The sequence below is a fragment of the Haematobia irritans genome, chromosome 2 (genome assembly GCF_050003625.1).
Source record: "Haematobia irritans isolate KBUSLIRL chromosome 2, ASM5000362v1, whole genome shotgun sequence".
NCBI classification, from domain to species: Eukaryota; Metazoa; Arthropoda; class Insecta; order Diptera; family Muscidae; genus Haematobia; species Haematobia irritans.
In genome coordinates, this window is record NC_134398.1 from 182,125,913 (window position 1) to 182,140,911 (window position 14,999).

Genomic DNA, 14,999 nt, shown 5'->3' on the forward strand with positions numbered 1-14,999 from the left:
AATTTCTTATTGAAATAAAATTTTGACAAAATTTCTTATAGAAATGAAATTTTGAAAAATTTCCTATAAACATTAAATTTTGACAAAATTTCTAATAGAAAATTTTGACAAAATTTCCTATAGAAATGAAATTATGAAAAAAATTTCTACGGAAATGAAATTAAACAAAATTTTTGAAATTAAACAAATAGAAATGCAATTTTGATAAAATTTCCTATAGAAATGAAAATTTGACAAAATTTCCTATAGAAATGAAATTTTGACAAAATGTCCTATAGAAATGAAAATTTTGACAAATTTTCTATAGAAATGAAAATTTTGACAAATTTTCTATAGAAATAAAATTTTCGACAAAATTTTCTATAGAAATGAAATTCTGACAAAATTCTCTATAGAAATGAAATTTTGACAAAATTTTCTATACAAATGAAATTTTGACAAAATTTTCTATAAAAATGAAATTTTGCCACAATTTTCTATAGAAATAAAATTATGACAAAGTTTTCTATAAAAATGAATTTTTGAAAAATATTTTTATAGAAATTAAATTTTTACAAAATTTCCCAAAGAAATTACATTTTGAAAAAAAAAACTATAGAAATGAAATTTTGATGAAATTTCTTGTAGAAATTTTGACAAAATTCCCACAGCAAAGAAATTTTAACCAAATTTCCTATAGAAATGAAATTGTAACCAAATTTCCTAGAGGAATGAAATTTTGACGAAATTTCTTGTAGAAATTTTGACAAAATTCTCACAGCTAAGAAATTTTAACCAAATTTCCTATAGAAAAGAAATTTTTACAAAATTTCTTAAAGAAATAAAAGTTTTACAAAATTTTTCATAGAAATTTCTTAAAGAAATGGAATTTTTACAAAATTTCCTATAGAAATTAAATTTTGACAAAATTTCCTTTGGAAATGAAATAAAATTTTGACAAAATTTCTTATAGAAATGAAATTTTGAAAAATTTCCTATAAACATTAAATTTTGACAAAATTTCTAATAGAAAATTTTGACAAAATTTCCTATAGAAATGAAATTATGAAAAAAATTTCTACGGAAATGAAATTAAACAAAATTTTTGAAATTAAACAAATAGAAATGCAATTTTGATAAAATTTCCTATAGAAATGAAAATTTGACAAAATTTCCTATAGAAATGAAATTTTGACAAAATGTCCTATAGAAATGAAAATTTTGACAAATTTTCTATAGAAATGAAAATTTTGACAAATTTTCTATAGAAATAAAATTTTCGACAAAATTTTCTATAGAAATGAAATTCTGACAAAATTCTCTATAGAAATGAAATTTTGACAAAATTTTCTATACAAATGAAATTTTGACAAAATTTTCTATAAAAATGAAATTTTGCCACAATTTTCTATAGAAATAAAATTATGACAAAGTTTTCTATAAAAATGAATTTTTGAAAAATATTTTTATAGAAATTAAATTTTTACAAAATTTCCCAAAGAAATTACATTTTGAAAAAAAAAACTATAGAAATGAAATTTTGATGAAATTTCTTGTAGAAATTTTGACAAAATTCCCACAGCAAAGAAATTTTAACCAAATTTCCTATAGAAATGAAATTGTAACCAAATTTCCTAGAGGAATGAAATTTTGACGAAATTTCTTGTATAAATTTTGACAAAATTCTCACAGCTAAGAAATTTTAACCAAATTTCCTATAGAAAAGAAATTTTTACAAAATTTCTTAAAGAAATAAAAGTTTTACAAAATTTTTCATAGAAATTTCTTAAAGAAATGGAATTTTTACAAAATTTCCTATAGAAATTAAATTTTGACAAAATTTCCTTTGGAAATGAAATACACTTTTGAAAAAATTTCCTTTAGGAACTAAATTTTGACAAAATTTCCTATAGAAATGAAATTTTGATAAAATTTCCTATAGAAATGAAATTTTGACAAAATTTCCTATAGAAATGAAATTTTGACAAAATTTCATATAGAAACAAAATGTTGACAAGATTTCATATAGAAAAGAAATTTTGACAAAATTTCCTATAGAAATGAAATTTTGACAAAATTTCCTATAGAAATGAAATGTTGACAAAATTCTCTATAGAAATGAAATTTTGACAACATTTTCTATAAGAATGAAATTTTGACTAAATATTCTATGGAAATAAAATTATGACAAAGTTTTCTATAAAAATGAATTTTTGAAAAATATTTTTATAGAAATAAAATTTTTACAAAATTTCATAAAGAAATGAAATAGTGAAAAAAATCTATAGAAATGAAATTTTGACGAAATTTCTTGTAGAAATTTTGACAAAATTCCCATAGCAAAGAAATTTTAACCAAATTTCCTATATAAATGAAATTTTTATAAAATTTCTTACACGAATGAAATTTTGACAAAATTTGTTGTAAAAATTAAATTTTAACAAAATTTGTTGTAAAAATGAAATTTTGACAAAATTCCCCTAGCATAGAAATTTTAACCAAATCTCCTATGGAAATAAAATTTTTACAAAATTTCTTAAAGAAATAAAAGTTTTACAAAATTTTTCATAAAAATTTCTTAAGGAAATGAAATTTTTCTAAAATTTCCTATCGAAATTAAATTTTGACAAAATTTCCTTTAGAAATGAAATACACTTTTGAAAAAAATTCCTATAGGAATTAAATTTTGACAAAATTTCCTTTAGAAATGAAATGTTGACAAAATTTCCTATAGAAATGAAATTTTGACAAAATTTCTTAGAGAAATGAAATTATGACAAAATTTTATACGGAAATTAAATTTTGACAAGATTTTCTATAAATATAAAATTTTGACAACATTTGCTACGGAAATGAAATTAAACAAAATTTTCTATAGAAATGAAATTTTCACAAATTTTCCTATAGAAATGAAATTTTGACAAAATTTCCTTTAGCAAGATAATTTTGACAGAATTTCCTATAGAAATGAAATTTTTGACAAAATTTCCTATAGGAATGAAATTTTGCTTCTATTTCCTATATCCATATTTATATTCTATCTTTCAGACTTAAATTAACATTTCATATGACTCAAATGTTTTAAAAAGATCTTGTAATTAAAATCAGTTTAAAGAGATTTTAACCACTCACGCAAAAATGTATAATCACACATACGCTTCAATACATTTGCGTCATTGCACAGTATAAGTCATTTGCACTTATAAATCGTAGAAAATAAATTATACGCAATACTCTTCTTCCATTTTAAAACACTATCTTATTTACTCTCTCTGTTACAATGATTAATTGACACTACAGTCCATTTTAAACCACCGGAAATGCTTGGTTATATGTCACATAGAAACGCACTGCAAAAAAATATAACATTTTAAAGGGTAAAAGCTACGACCATCGTCATTATTACCATTCGTTATATCCATAATAGAGAGCAAGGACTCAAGTTCACCAATATCGAGAAAAATGAATGAATTACATAAAATACAAAAGAATTTAAAGTTGTTGAGAAAGGCTTATTGATGGAACAAGGTGAAATATATACCCTCCTCCATGGATGCATTAAAGACGCAATTATCGGTTAAATTTGTGCATTTGATACTGGAAAACAAATTCGAATTTATTAGTTTTTTGAGGTCTTTATACATTTTTTGAAATTTTGTCAAAATTTCCTATAGTAATGAAATTTCGACTAAAATTTCTTATAGACTTAAAAATTTCCAAAAGGAAATTTTAACAAAATTCCCTATAGGAATTAAATTTTGACAAAATTTCAAAATTAACTTTTAGACAAGGGAAAAGCCTTTGCAACCGACAAATGCGTTTTCTATGCTAAATAAAAATCGCATTAGTATTTTAAGAAGAAGAGTCAACGAAGAGTCATTTTGTCAACGACAATATGCTCCAGTGTAGAAAATCTTTAATAATTTTAAGATCTTACGAAATTATGCATCCGAATGGGTACCCAGTAGATTTTCGGACGATAAAGAATGGTTGATATGTATTCCAACGATCTTCGGGTTGCTATTATTTCTCCTCTGCTGTTAACTGACAAATTAATTCCAGTGAGAGTTCATTTTATTGTTTACTATCATAAAAAAAGTATTTTGAGCTATTGCATTCAGAAAAAAAGTTGTCCGTATGCAAGCACAATAGTGTGATTGTTTTATATTTGACTGGAAAACCACAAGTTGCTACCGCTAGATACCTCCACTGTTGAAATGTGAATACAATTTTCATTTCTCGTACGATTTCCAATTACTGTGATACTGGCAGTGTTACGTAGTGTCCAAGAAGTGGACGAAATAACGGTAACAACACCAGAAATTATCAAAAAATGCAAGGCCTATATTGATCCACGTCACAGTGGTAGAAAACTTGCGCGAGCTCAAAAAACGAATGCAAAATACATTAAAAATTAGTCAAATAGTACCAGAGCTAAATTTTTCCTTTCCAATTTTCATTTCTACAGACAATAGGAAACTTTGCCAAACAATTCATTTCTATAGGAATTTTTCCCAAAATTTCACTTCTATATGAAAAATTGTCAAAATTTAATTTCTATAGGAAATTTTCCCATAATGTCATTTCTATAGGAAATTTTCTCAAAGTTTCATTTCTATAGGAAATTTTGTCAACATTTCAATTCTATGGAAATTTTGTGAAAATTTCATTTCTATACGAAATTTTTGTCGAAATTTCGTTTGGATAGGAAATTTTGTCAAAATTTTATTTCTATGGGAAATTTTGTCAAAATTCAATTTCTATAGGGAAATTTTGACAAAATTCGATTTCTACAGGGAAATTATGACAAAATTTCATTTCTATAGGAAATTTTGTCAAAATTTCATTTCTATAGCAAATCTTGTTTAAATTTAATTTCTGTAGGAAATTTCATTTCAATAGGAACATTTTCCAAAATTTAATTTCAATGGAAATTTTGTGAGAATTTCATTTCTATTGGAAATTTTTGTCAAAATTTCATTTCTATAGCAAATGTTGACTATAATTTCATTTCTATAGGAAATTTTCCCAAAATGTCATTTCTCTAGGAAATTTTCCCAAAGTTTCATTTATATACGAAATTTTGTCAACATTTCATTTCTATGGAAATTTTGTGAAAATTTCATTTCTATACGAAATTTTTGTCGAAATTTCGTTTGGATAGGAAATTTTGTCAAAATTTTATTTCTATGGGAAACTTTGTCAAAATTTCATTTCAATAGCAAATTTTGTCAAAATTTAATTTCTATAGGAAATTTTGTCAAAATTCAATTTCTATAGGGAAATTTTGACAAAATTCGATTTCTACAGGGAAATTTTGACAAAATTTCATTTCTATAGGAAATTTTGTCAAAATTTCATTTCTATACGTACTTTTGTCAAAATTTTTTTGGCATGGGAAATATTGTCAAAATTGCATTTCTATAGAAATTTTGTTAAAATTTCTTTACATTTACAAAACACGAATGAAAAATTCTTTACTGTAGAAAAATTTGTCAAAATTTCATGTCCATAGTAAATTTTGCAAACATTTCATCTCTATAGGAAATTTTTTCAAAATTTCATTTCTATTGGAAAGATGGTCAACATTTCATTTCTATAGCAAACTTTGTCAAAATTTCATTTCTAGGAAATTTCCCCAAAGTTTCATTCCTATATGAAATTAGCTTAACATTTCATTTATATGGGAAATTTTGTCAAAATTTCATTTAAATAGGAAATTTTGTCAAAATTTCATTTCTATGGAAATTTTGTCAAAATTTCATTTCTATAGGAAGTTTTGTGAAAATTTCATTTCTATAGGAAATTTTTGTCAAAATTTCATTTCTATAGGAAAATTTTGTCAAAATTTCATTTCTATAGGAAATTTTTGTCAAAACTTCATTTCTATAGCAACTTTTTACAAAATTTAATTTCTATAGAAATTTTGTCAAAATTTCATTTCAATAGGAAAGTTTTCCTAAACTTCATTTCTATGGAAATTTTCTAAAATTTTAATTTCTATGGAAATTTTCTAAAATTTTAATTTCTATAGGACATTTTTGTCAAAATTTCATTTCTATAAGAAATTTTACCAAAATTTCATTTTAATAGGAAATTTTGTCAAAATTTCATTTCAATAGGAAATGTTGTCAAAATTTCATTTCTAGGAAATTTGGTGAAAATTTCATTTCTATAGGAATTTTTTGTCACAATTTCATTTGCTATAGAAATGAAATTGTGACAAAAATTTTGACTAAATTTAATTTCTATAGGAAATTTTGTTAAAATGTCATTTCTATGGGGAAATTTTGTCAAAATTTCATTTCCATAGGAAATTTTGCAAATATCTCATCTCTATAGGAAATTTTGTCAAAATTTCATCTCTATAGGAAAGTTGGTCAACATTTCATTTCTATAGAAAATTTTTCAAAATTTCATTTCTAGGAAATTTCCACAAAATTTCATCTCTATAGGAAAGTTGGTCAACATTTCATTTCTATAGCAAATTTTGTCATTTCTATAGGGAAATTTTATCAAAATTTCATTTCCATAGGAAATTTTGCAAAGATTTCATCTTTATAGGAAATTTTGTCAAAATTTCATCTCTATAGGAAAGTTGGTCAACATTCCATTTCTGTAGCAAATTTTGTCAAAATTTCATTTCTAAGAAAATTCCACAAAATTTCATCTCTATAAGAAAGTTGGTCAACATTTCATTTCTATAGCAAACTTTGTCATTTCTATGGAAATTTTGTGAAAATTTCATTTCAATAGGAAATTTTTGTCAAAATTTTATTTCTATAGCAAATTTTGACTAAATTTAATTTCTATAGCAAATTTTGACTAAATTTAATTTCTATAGGAAATTTTGTCAAAATTTCATTTCAATATAAAGTTTTGTCAAAATTTCATTTCTATGGAAATTTTGTGAAAATTTCATTTCTATAGGAAATTTTTGTCAAAATTTCATTTCTATAGCAAATTTTGACTAAATTTAATTTCTATTGGAAATTTTGTTAAAATGCCATTTCTAAAGGGAAATTTTGTCAAACTTTCATTTCTATAAGAAATTTTGTCAAAATTACATTTCTTTAGAAAATGTGGACAAATTTCAATTTCTATAGGAAGTTTTGCAAAAAAAAATAATTTTTATACGTACTTTTGCCTATAATTTTTTGGGAAATTTCCTTAAAATTTCATTTTTTTTAGAAAATTTTGTCAAAGTTTAATTTCTATAGGAAATTTGGTCAAAATTTCATTTTTTTTAGGAAATTTTGTGAACATTTCCTGTCTATAGGAAATTTGGTCAAAATGTCATTTCTATAGAAAATTTTGTCAAAATTTCTTTGCCAGAGGGAATTTTGTCAAAATTTCATTTCTAATAGAAATTTTGTAAAAATTCCATTTCTGTAGAAAATGTTGCCAAAATTTCATTTCTATACGAAATTTTGTCAAAATTTCATTTTTATCGGAAATTTTGTGAACATTTCCTTTCTATAGGAAATTTCGCCAAATTTTCATTTCTATAGGAAATTTTGTCAAAATTTTATTTCTATAGAAAATTTTGCAAAAATTTTTTTTTCTATAGAAAATTTTTTCAAAATTTCATTTATAGAGGAAGTTTTTTCAAAATTTCATTTCCATAGGCTCTAGGCTACAGGGGAAAAATTCCATATATTCAGTTTAAATTATTTATTTTTTTTTTTCTGTTGAGAGGCTTGATTCTTGAATAAAGCATGCTGGATAAAGCTCCTTTCAAACTATACAAATCACAAGGGTTCAGGATATCATATAGCTATCTCCAAACGAACGGTTCTATCATCTCCTTCGAGTTTTATAAAATATTGCTATTTCGTAACCAGGACACTATTCTGATTACTTTGATAAATGTTCTCTTCTTCCTTTATTAAATAATAGGATTTTTATGAGAAATGTTGCAGCAGCTGCCATCACGAATAATCAAAAGTGGGTCATTGCTTGTGCAGCGGAACACATACAACAAGAAGGCTTTAGCCAAGAGGCGCTTGGGGTTCAAAGTAATTCAATTTCTTCACATTTCAGGCTGAATCTGAGCCTGTTTTCAAACAACATAGAAAAATAATCGTTCATTGTATTAGAATCATTTTTCAAATGTGATTAACACAATAATCCCGTGGTGTGCATGTTGCATGTTGCGAGTGTAGCCATAGGAATAGCCAGGGTACCATTTGGTAGCATGTTCTATTTTCCAATATAATGGATTGCTCGGCAAGCTAAAAGCTAAGGCCGAGAAAAAAACCATGTAATGCACTTTGGATGTAATTAACTTAGTCACATATTGCTAGCTAAAAAGGCTGATGTCATAAAGCCCCCCACACTAATGGAAATATACTTAGTTTTAAATAAGTGATATAGGCATTTTTCTTAAACGAAAGTATCTAATGGAATATAAATCAAGCCATGGTGCAAGTGTTAGTATATCTGATTTCTTTCAGAAAGGATGTAATTACGAGCACTTAATTCTCCTAGGCTAAATTAAAGTTTTCCTATGGATAAATTCACTTAGCCAGCCTGAAATGAAGTTTTTTTATAGTCTCAATTGAAGTTTCCCTATAGAAAAACTTATTCGGCCAGACTGAATTGAAGTTTTCCTATAGAAAAACTTATTCGGCCAGATTGAATTGAAGTTTTCCTATAGAAAAACTTATTCATCCACACTGAATTGAAGTTTTCCTATAGAAAAACTTATTCATCCACACTGAATTGAAGTGAATTTATAGAAAAATTTATTCAGCCAGATTGAATTGAAGTTTTCCTATAGAAAAACTTATTCAGCCACACTGAATTGAAGTTTTCCTATAGAAAAACTTATTCAGCCAGACTGAATTGAAGTTTTCCTATAGAAAAATTTATTCAGCCACACTGAATTGAAGTTTACTTATAGAAAAAGTTATACATTCAGAATGAATTGAAGTTTTCCTATAGAAAAACTTATTCAGCCAAACTGAATTAGAGTTTTCCTAAAAAAAACTTATTCAGCCACACTGAATTGAAGTTTACTTATAGAAAAACTTATTCAGCCACACTGAATTGAAGTTTTCCTATAGAAAAACTTATTCAGCCAAACTGAATTAAAGTTTTCCTAAAAAAAAAACTTATTCAGCCACACTGAATTGAAGTTTACTTATAGAAAAACTTATTCAGCCAGATTGAATTGAAGTTTTCCTATAGAAAAACTTATTCAGCCAGATTGAGTTGAAGTTTTCCTATAGAAAAACTTATTCAGCCAGATTGAATTGAGTTTTTCCTATAGAAAAACTTATTCAGCCACACTGAATTGAAGTTTTCCTATAGAAAAATTTATTCAGCCACACTGAATTGAAGTTTACTTATAGAAAAAGTTATACATCCAGAATTAATTGAAGTTTTCCTATAGAAAAACTTATTCAGCCAGATTGAATTGAAGTTTTCCTATAGAAAAACTTATTGAGCCAGACCGAATTAAAGTTTTCCTAAACAAAAAAATTATGCCGCCACACTGAATTGAAGTTTTCCTATAGAAAAGTTTATTCAGCTACACTGAATTGAAGTTTACTTATAGAAAAACTTATTTAGCAAGACTGAATTGAAGTTTTCCTATAGAAATACTTATTCAGCCAGACTGAATTGAAGTTTTCCTATAGAAACATTTATTCAGCCAGACTGAATTGAAGTTTTCCTATAGAAAAATTTATTCAGCCACACTGAATTGAAGTTTACTTATAGAAAAAGTTATACATTCAGAATGAAGTTTTCCTATAGAAAAACTTATTCAGCCAGATTAAATTGAGAAAAACTTATTCAGCCACACTGAATTGAAAGTTTCCTATAGAAAAACTTATTCAGCCAGACTGAATTGAAGTTTTCCTATAGAAAAACTCATTCAGCCAGATTGAATTGAAGTTTTCCTATAGAAAAACTTATTCAGCCACACTGAAGTTTTCCTATAGAAAAACTTATTCAGCCAGACTGAATTGAAGTTTTCCTATAGAATAACTTATTCAGCCAGATTGAATTGAAGTTTACTTATAGAAAAATTATACATCCAGAATGAATTGAAGTTTTCCTATAGAAAAACTTATTCAGCCAGATTGAATTGAAGTTTTCCTATAGAAAAACTTATTCAGCCACACTGAATTGAAGTTTTCCTATAGAAAAACTTATTCAGCCAGACTGAATTGAAGTTTTCCTATAGAAAAACTTATTCAGCCAGATTGAATTGAAGTTTTCCTATAGAAAAACTTATTCAGCCAGATTGAATTGAGGTTTTCCTATAGAAAAACTTATTCAGCTACACTGAATTGAAAGTTTCCTATAGAAAAACTTATTCAGCCAGACTGAATTGAAGTTTTCGTATAAAAAAAATGTATTCAGCCGCACTGAATTGAAGTTTATTTATAGAAGAACTTATTCAGCTAGACCGAATTGCAGTTTTCCTACAGACATTCTTATTCAGCAAGGTTGAATTGCAGTTTTCCTACAGAAAAACTTATTCCGCAAAATTGAATTGAATTTTTCCCATAGAAAAACTTCTTCATTATCCTATAGAAAATCTTTTTCATCCCGGCCGCATTAAAATTTTCCTATGAAAATGCTTATTCAGCAACAAATGTCCACAATAATCTGCTTTATCCTTCCTGAACCCAATTGCTTTCGATCATTTTCAAAACACATGTTGACCATATCACAGAATTTATTATGATTTCAGGAAAAGTTTCTCTCTGTTCGAATTTTCATTATAAATTTTTAAAGAACCACTTGCCTTTGTAATTACTGGCGCTTAAGAACCCAATTAGTAATAATTTAGCGAATATAAGCGAGAAACACAAAAAAGGCGAAAAAACCCAAAATCTAAATCCTTGCCGTTATTAATTATTCTTGAGCTTACTCTGTACAGCCTGGGTTTTGCGTCATACATAAAGAGGAAAATTTGGAAAAAAAAAGGACAACTAAATCCAAGAACATAAATTTGTTAAAGTAAAATGGCCGCAACCACAACAACAACAACAGCAAATAACATAAATTAACCCACAGCGGATGTCTGCAAGAAATAAGACAAACAAGCATAAATTTTTTAACAGTCAAGCATTTTTTTGGGTCAGGGTTTTAAGGCGATTTGTATAAAAAAAAGTGTTGGGAGTCTCAAAATCGGAAGGAAAGAGATACAAAGGGTCAAATGTATTCATTTTATGGAAAGGAAGTACAGTTTGTTAAATTATTAATTTAATGCAGGGACAAAGACATTTCAAGGGAAACAATTAAAAGATTTAAAAATTATTAATTTCTTTATACAAGAGACGACATAAGGCGCTTGGAGGTTTTTGTTTTAATTTAGTCAGAGAGGCAAATGTAAGTATTATTTATTAAGTAAGCACATAGTATTCTACATTTCCATATACAGTTTAGCTGACATGTATTTTAACCAACTTCAGATTGCTATTATTTCAATCTATCCAACAAGACTTAGCACGAACACACTCATAATCCAAGAATGGCTTAAAAAGGAAGTTCATTTCTAACGTACAAAGGCCACAAAAATTTTTGAATCTCAATCCGTTCGACTTTTAAGAATTTTGAAGCATTTTGGAGATTAAGGTGGAAACTACAAAATACAAAAGTGTAAATCATCTCAAGACAATGCTTAACCGGAAATGAGCCAAGATGTCATTCATAACCAATTTGGTCAGCGTACGATGGTTCTGTTGGCCGTTTGAAGGTCATAATTCGTGCCAGAAATAGCCAATGTAAAAATTAAAAACTATAGTATTTGTTGCATCACATATCAGACACCCTGTAGTCACTGATGTAAGGTTTTTGTTCAGCCAAACTAAATATACTTTATCCGGCAAAACTGAATTATTCTTTTCTGTTGGAAAAGTCTGTAGGAGTAGTTTGTAAAAAAGCGATCTATTCAGAAAACCCAAGTCAGACTTATAAACACGGTTGCCACAGTTGGTAAAATTCTACCAAAAATGGTAGATAGTTTATTGCTTGGTAGATTGCTAGATATCTTAATGTTTTGGTAGAATCTGGAAAGAAATAATTCATAAAAGATTTTGACAAAATTTTTCTACAGAAAAAAAAAATTTGACAAAATTTTCTATAGAAATATAGAAGTTTTGGTAAAATTTTCTATCGCAATAAAATTTTGAAAACATATCTATAGAAATAAAATTTTGGCAAAATTTTCTATAGAAATAAAATTTTGACAAAATTTTCTATAGAAATAAAATTTTGACAAAAGTTTTCCATAGAAATGAAATTTTGACAAAATTTTCTATAGAAATGAAATTTTGACCAAAGTTTTCCATAAAAATAAAATTTTGACAAATTTTGTTCTATAGAAACAAAATAATCTAGAAAATCAAAGTTTTGACAAAATTTTCTATAGAAACAAAGTTTTGACAAAATTTTCTATAGAAATAAAATGTTAACAAAATTTTCTATAGAAATAAAATTTTTATAAAATTTTCTATAGAAACCAAATTGTGACATAATTTTATATAAAAACAAAATTTTTCTGCAGAAATAAAATTGTGACAAAAGTTTCTATAAAAATAACATGTTGACAAAATTTTCTATAAAAATAAAATTTGGTATACAAATAAAATTTTGACAAAATTTTCAATAAAAATAAAATTTGGACAAAATTTTTTCTATAGAAACAAAAATTTGGCAAAATTTCCTATCGAAACAAAATTTGACATAACTTTTCCATAGAAATAAAATTTTGACATAGTTTTTTTTTTTTTTTTATAGAAACACAATTTTGAAAAATTTTTCTATAGAATCGAAGTTTTGACAAAATTTTGACACAATTTTCTATAGAAATAAAATTTTGACACAATTTTCTATAGAAATAAAATTTTGACAAAATTTTCTATATAAATAAAATTTTGACAAATTTTTTTCATAGAAATAAAATGTTGACAAAGTTTTGTATAGAAATAAAATTTTGACAAATGTTTTTCATAGAAATAAAATTTTGACAAAGTTTTCTATAGAAACAAAGTTTTGACAAAATTTTCTATACAAATAAAATTTTGACAACATTTTCTATAGAAAAAAATATTGACAAAATTTTCTATAGAAACAAAGTTGTGGCAAAATTTTCTATAGAAATAAAATTTTGCCAACATTTTCTATAGAAATAAAATTTTGACAAAATTTTCTCTAAACATAAAATTTCGACAAACTTTTCTATAAAAACAAAATTTTGGGAAAATTTTCTATAAAAATAAAATTTTTTAAAATTTTCTATAGAAAAAGAAATTTAACAAAATTTCTTATAAAACTACAATTTTAAAACAATTTTCTATACAAATAAAATGTTAACAAAATTATCTATAAAGTTAAAATTTTGACATAATTTTCTATAAAAATAAAATTTTTACAAAATTTTCAATAAAAATAAAATTTAAAAAAAAAATAAAATTTTGACAAAATTTTCTAGAAAAATAAAATTTTGACAAAATTTTCTAGAAAAATAAAATTTTCACAAAATTTTCTATGAAACAAAAACATGTTGAAAAAATTTTCTATAGAAATAAAATTTTGGAAAAAAAGATTTTTTTGTTTTTTTTTTTTTGGAACATATTCTCCCAATTTTGGTAGATTACTTGTGGCTCGAGTGGCAACCGTGTTGACAGGCCTACCATCACGAGTTAAACACGGCGGCGCTTAAAACATTTCAACGATTGCCAAAAACCTTCTGAAATTAATTTTAATTTCGCGATAACTGTTTATTCAGGCTGACTATTTAGTGAGATTTATTCAGCCTGATTGAATTAATGCGATTTTTGAATTAAGGTGATTTTAGCTTATTTAATTTTCGGCAATTATGTTCAGCTAGGCGAAATTAATGGTTTGTCTTATAAACTTCTTTTCAGCCCGACTAAGTTCTCATTTTTATACCCTGCGCCACACTACACAAAAAAAAAACATTTTCTGATTAAATTTTGAATTGAATATTTTTTTAATACTCAATTATAAACTTCTTTTCAGCCCGACTAAGTTCTCATTTTTATACCCTGCGCCACACTACAAAAAAAAACATTTTCTGATTAAATTTTGAATTGAATATTTTTTTTAAACTCAATTAAAATTTTAATTGGAAAAATTTTTGTGGCATTGTTTTCTGTGTATGGAACATGCTATTAAAATTTACTGCATATGTTTGCAATACCCAGAAGGAGAGGAGATAAAGATATAGTGTCTTTGGCAATAATACTCAGGACCAACCCCTGAGTCGATCTAGTATGTCCGTCTGTCCGTCCACCTGTATCGTAGTAAAGTGAATCAAATTTTGTTGAAATTGGTTCAGATTTAGATATAGCTCCCCTATATATAACATTAGACCGATTTTGAATTGATATGATCGTCTAAGGTAAAAATTTCACTCCGAGTTTTCTTGAAATTTTGCCCAAGAAAGTACAATTAACATTTTTAGCAACGTGAGCCAAATGTGTTGAAAAGCGGCCTAATCGTATTCAGTAAAGCCATTTTCCAATTCCTTTTAAACAATAAAAAATATTTTCAATATTTATATACTTACCCCATTTAAGGTTTTCACATTGTGCAGGGCATCTTGGGCTTTTAAGGCAGCACGGCGGGTATAAAATGTCACAAAACAACAACCTGTAACGAAATACAACAAAAAAAATTGTTTAGTTTTTTTGTTTATCCCTATAAAAATATTTTGGCAGAGAAAAAGAAAATTGGAATTCCGACAAACAAAGTCCACTAAATAAATGTAATAAAGGAGGAATTATGGTTTTAAACGCACAAGAATTCTGTAGACAATAATTTCGAGCTTATTTCGAGGTGGTATGATAGGTTTACAAAAAAAAAAAAAAAACTCTTCACCAGCACCATTTCCATGGTGGACACAAAAACAAAACAAGCAAATGTTAAGGTTATTAAAATTCACAATTTTTTTCACTGAAGGATATCTTGTAGTTTCCCTTTTTGGCGCATTGCTACAAAAAAAGGGTCTGTGGCAGGCATATTTATAAAGTGGA

At 25.9% G+C, this 14,999-nt stretch overlaps 1 protein-coding gene across 6 annotated transcripts in view; it reads right to left on the minus strand.

Annotated features, from left to right (window-relative positions):
• The window catches only part of bru1 (bruno 1), a 618,688-nt gene that overhangs the window by 187,578 nt on the left and 416,111 nt on the right, over positions 1–14,999 (minus strand). For all 6 annotated transcript variants that reach the window (XR_012719747.1, XM_075296969.1, XM_075296970.1 and 3 more), the window contains one exon: positions 14,534–14,616. Coding sequence is in view for 5 of the 6 variants with exons in the window: in XM_075296969.1 (XP_075153084.1) it covers positions 14,534–14,616 (83 nt within the window). In the remaining variant the exon portion in view is untranslated. The remainder of the gene's footprint in view (positions 1–14,533; positions 14,617–14,999) is intronic.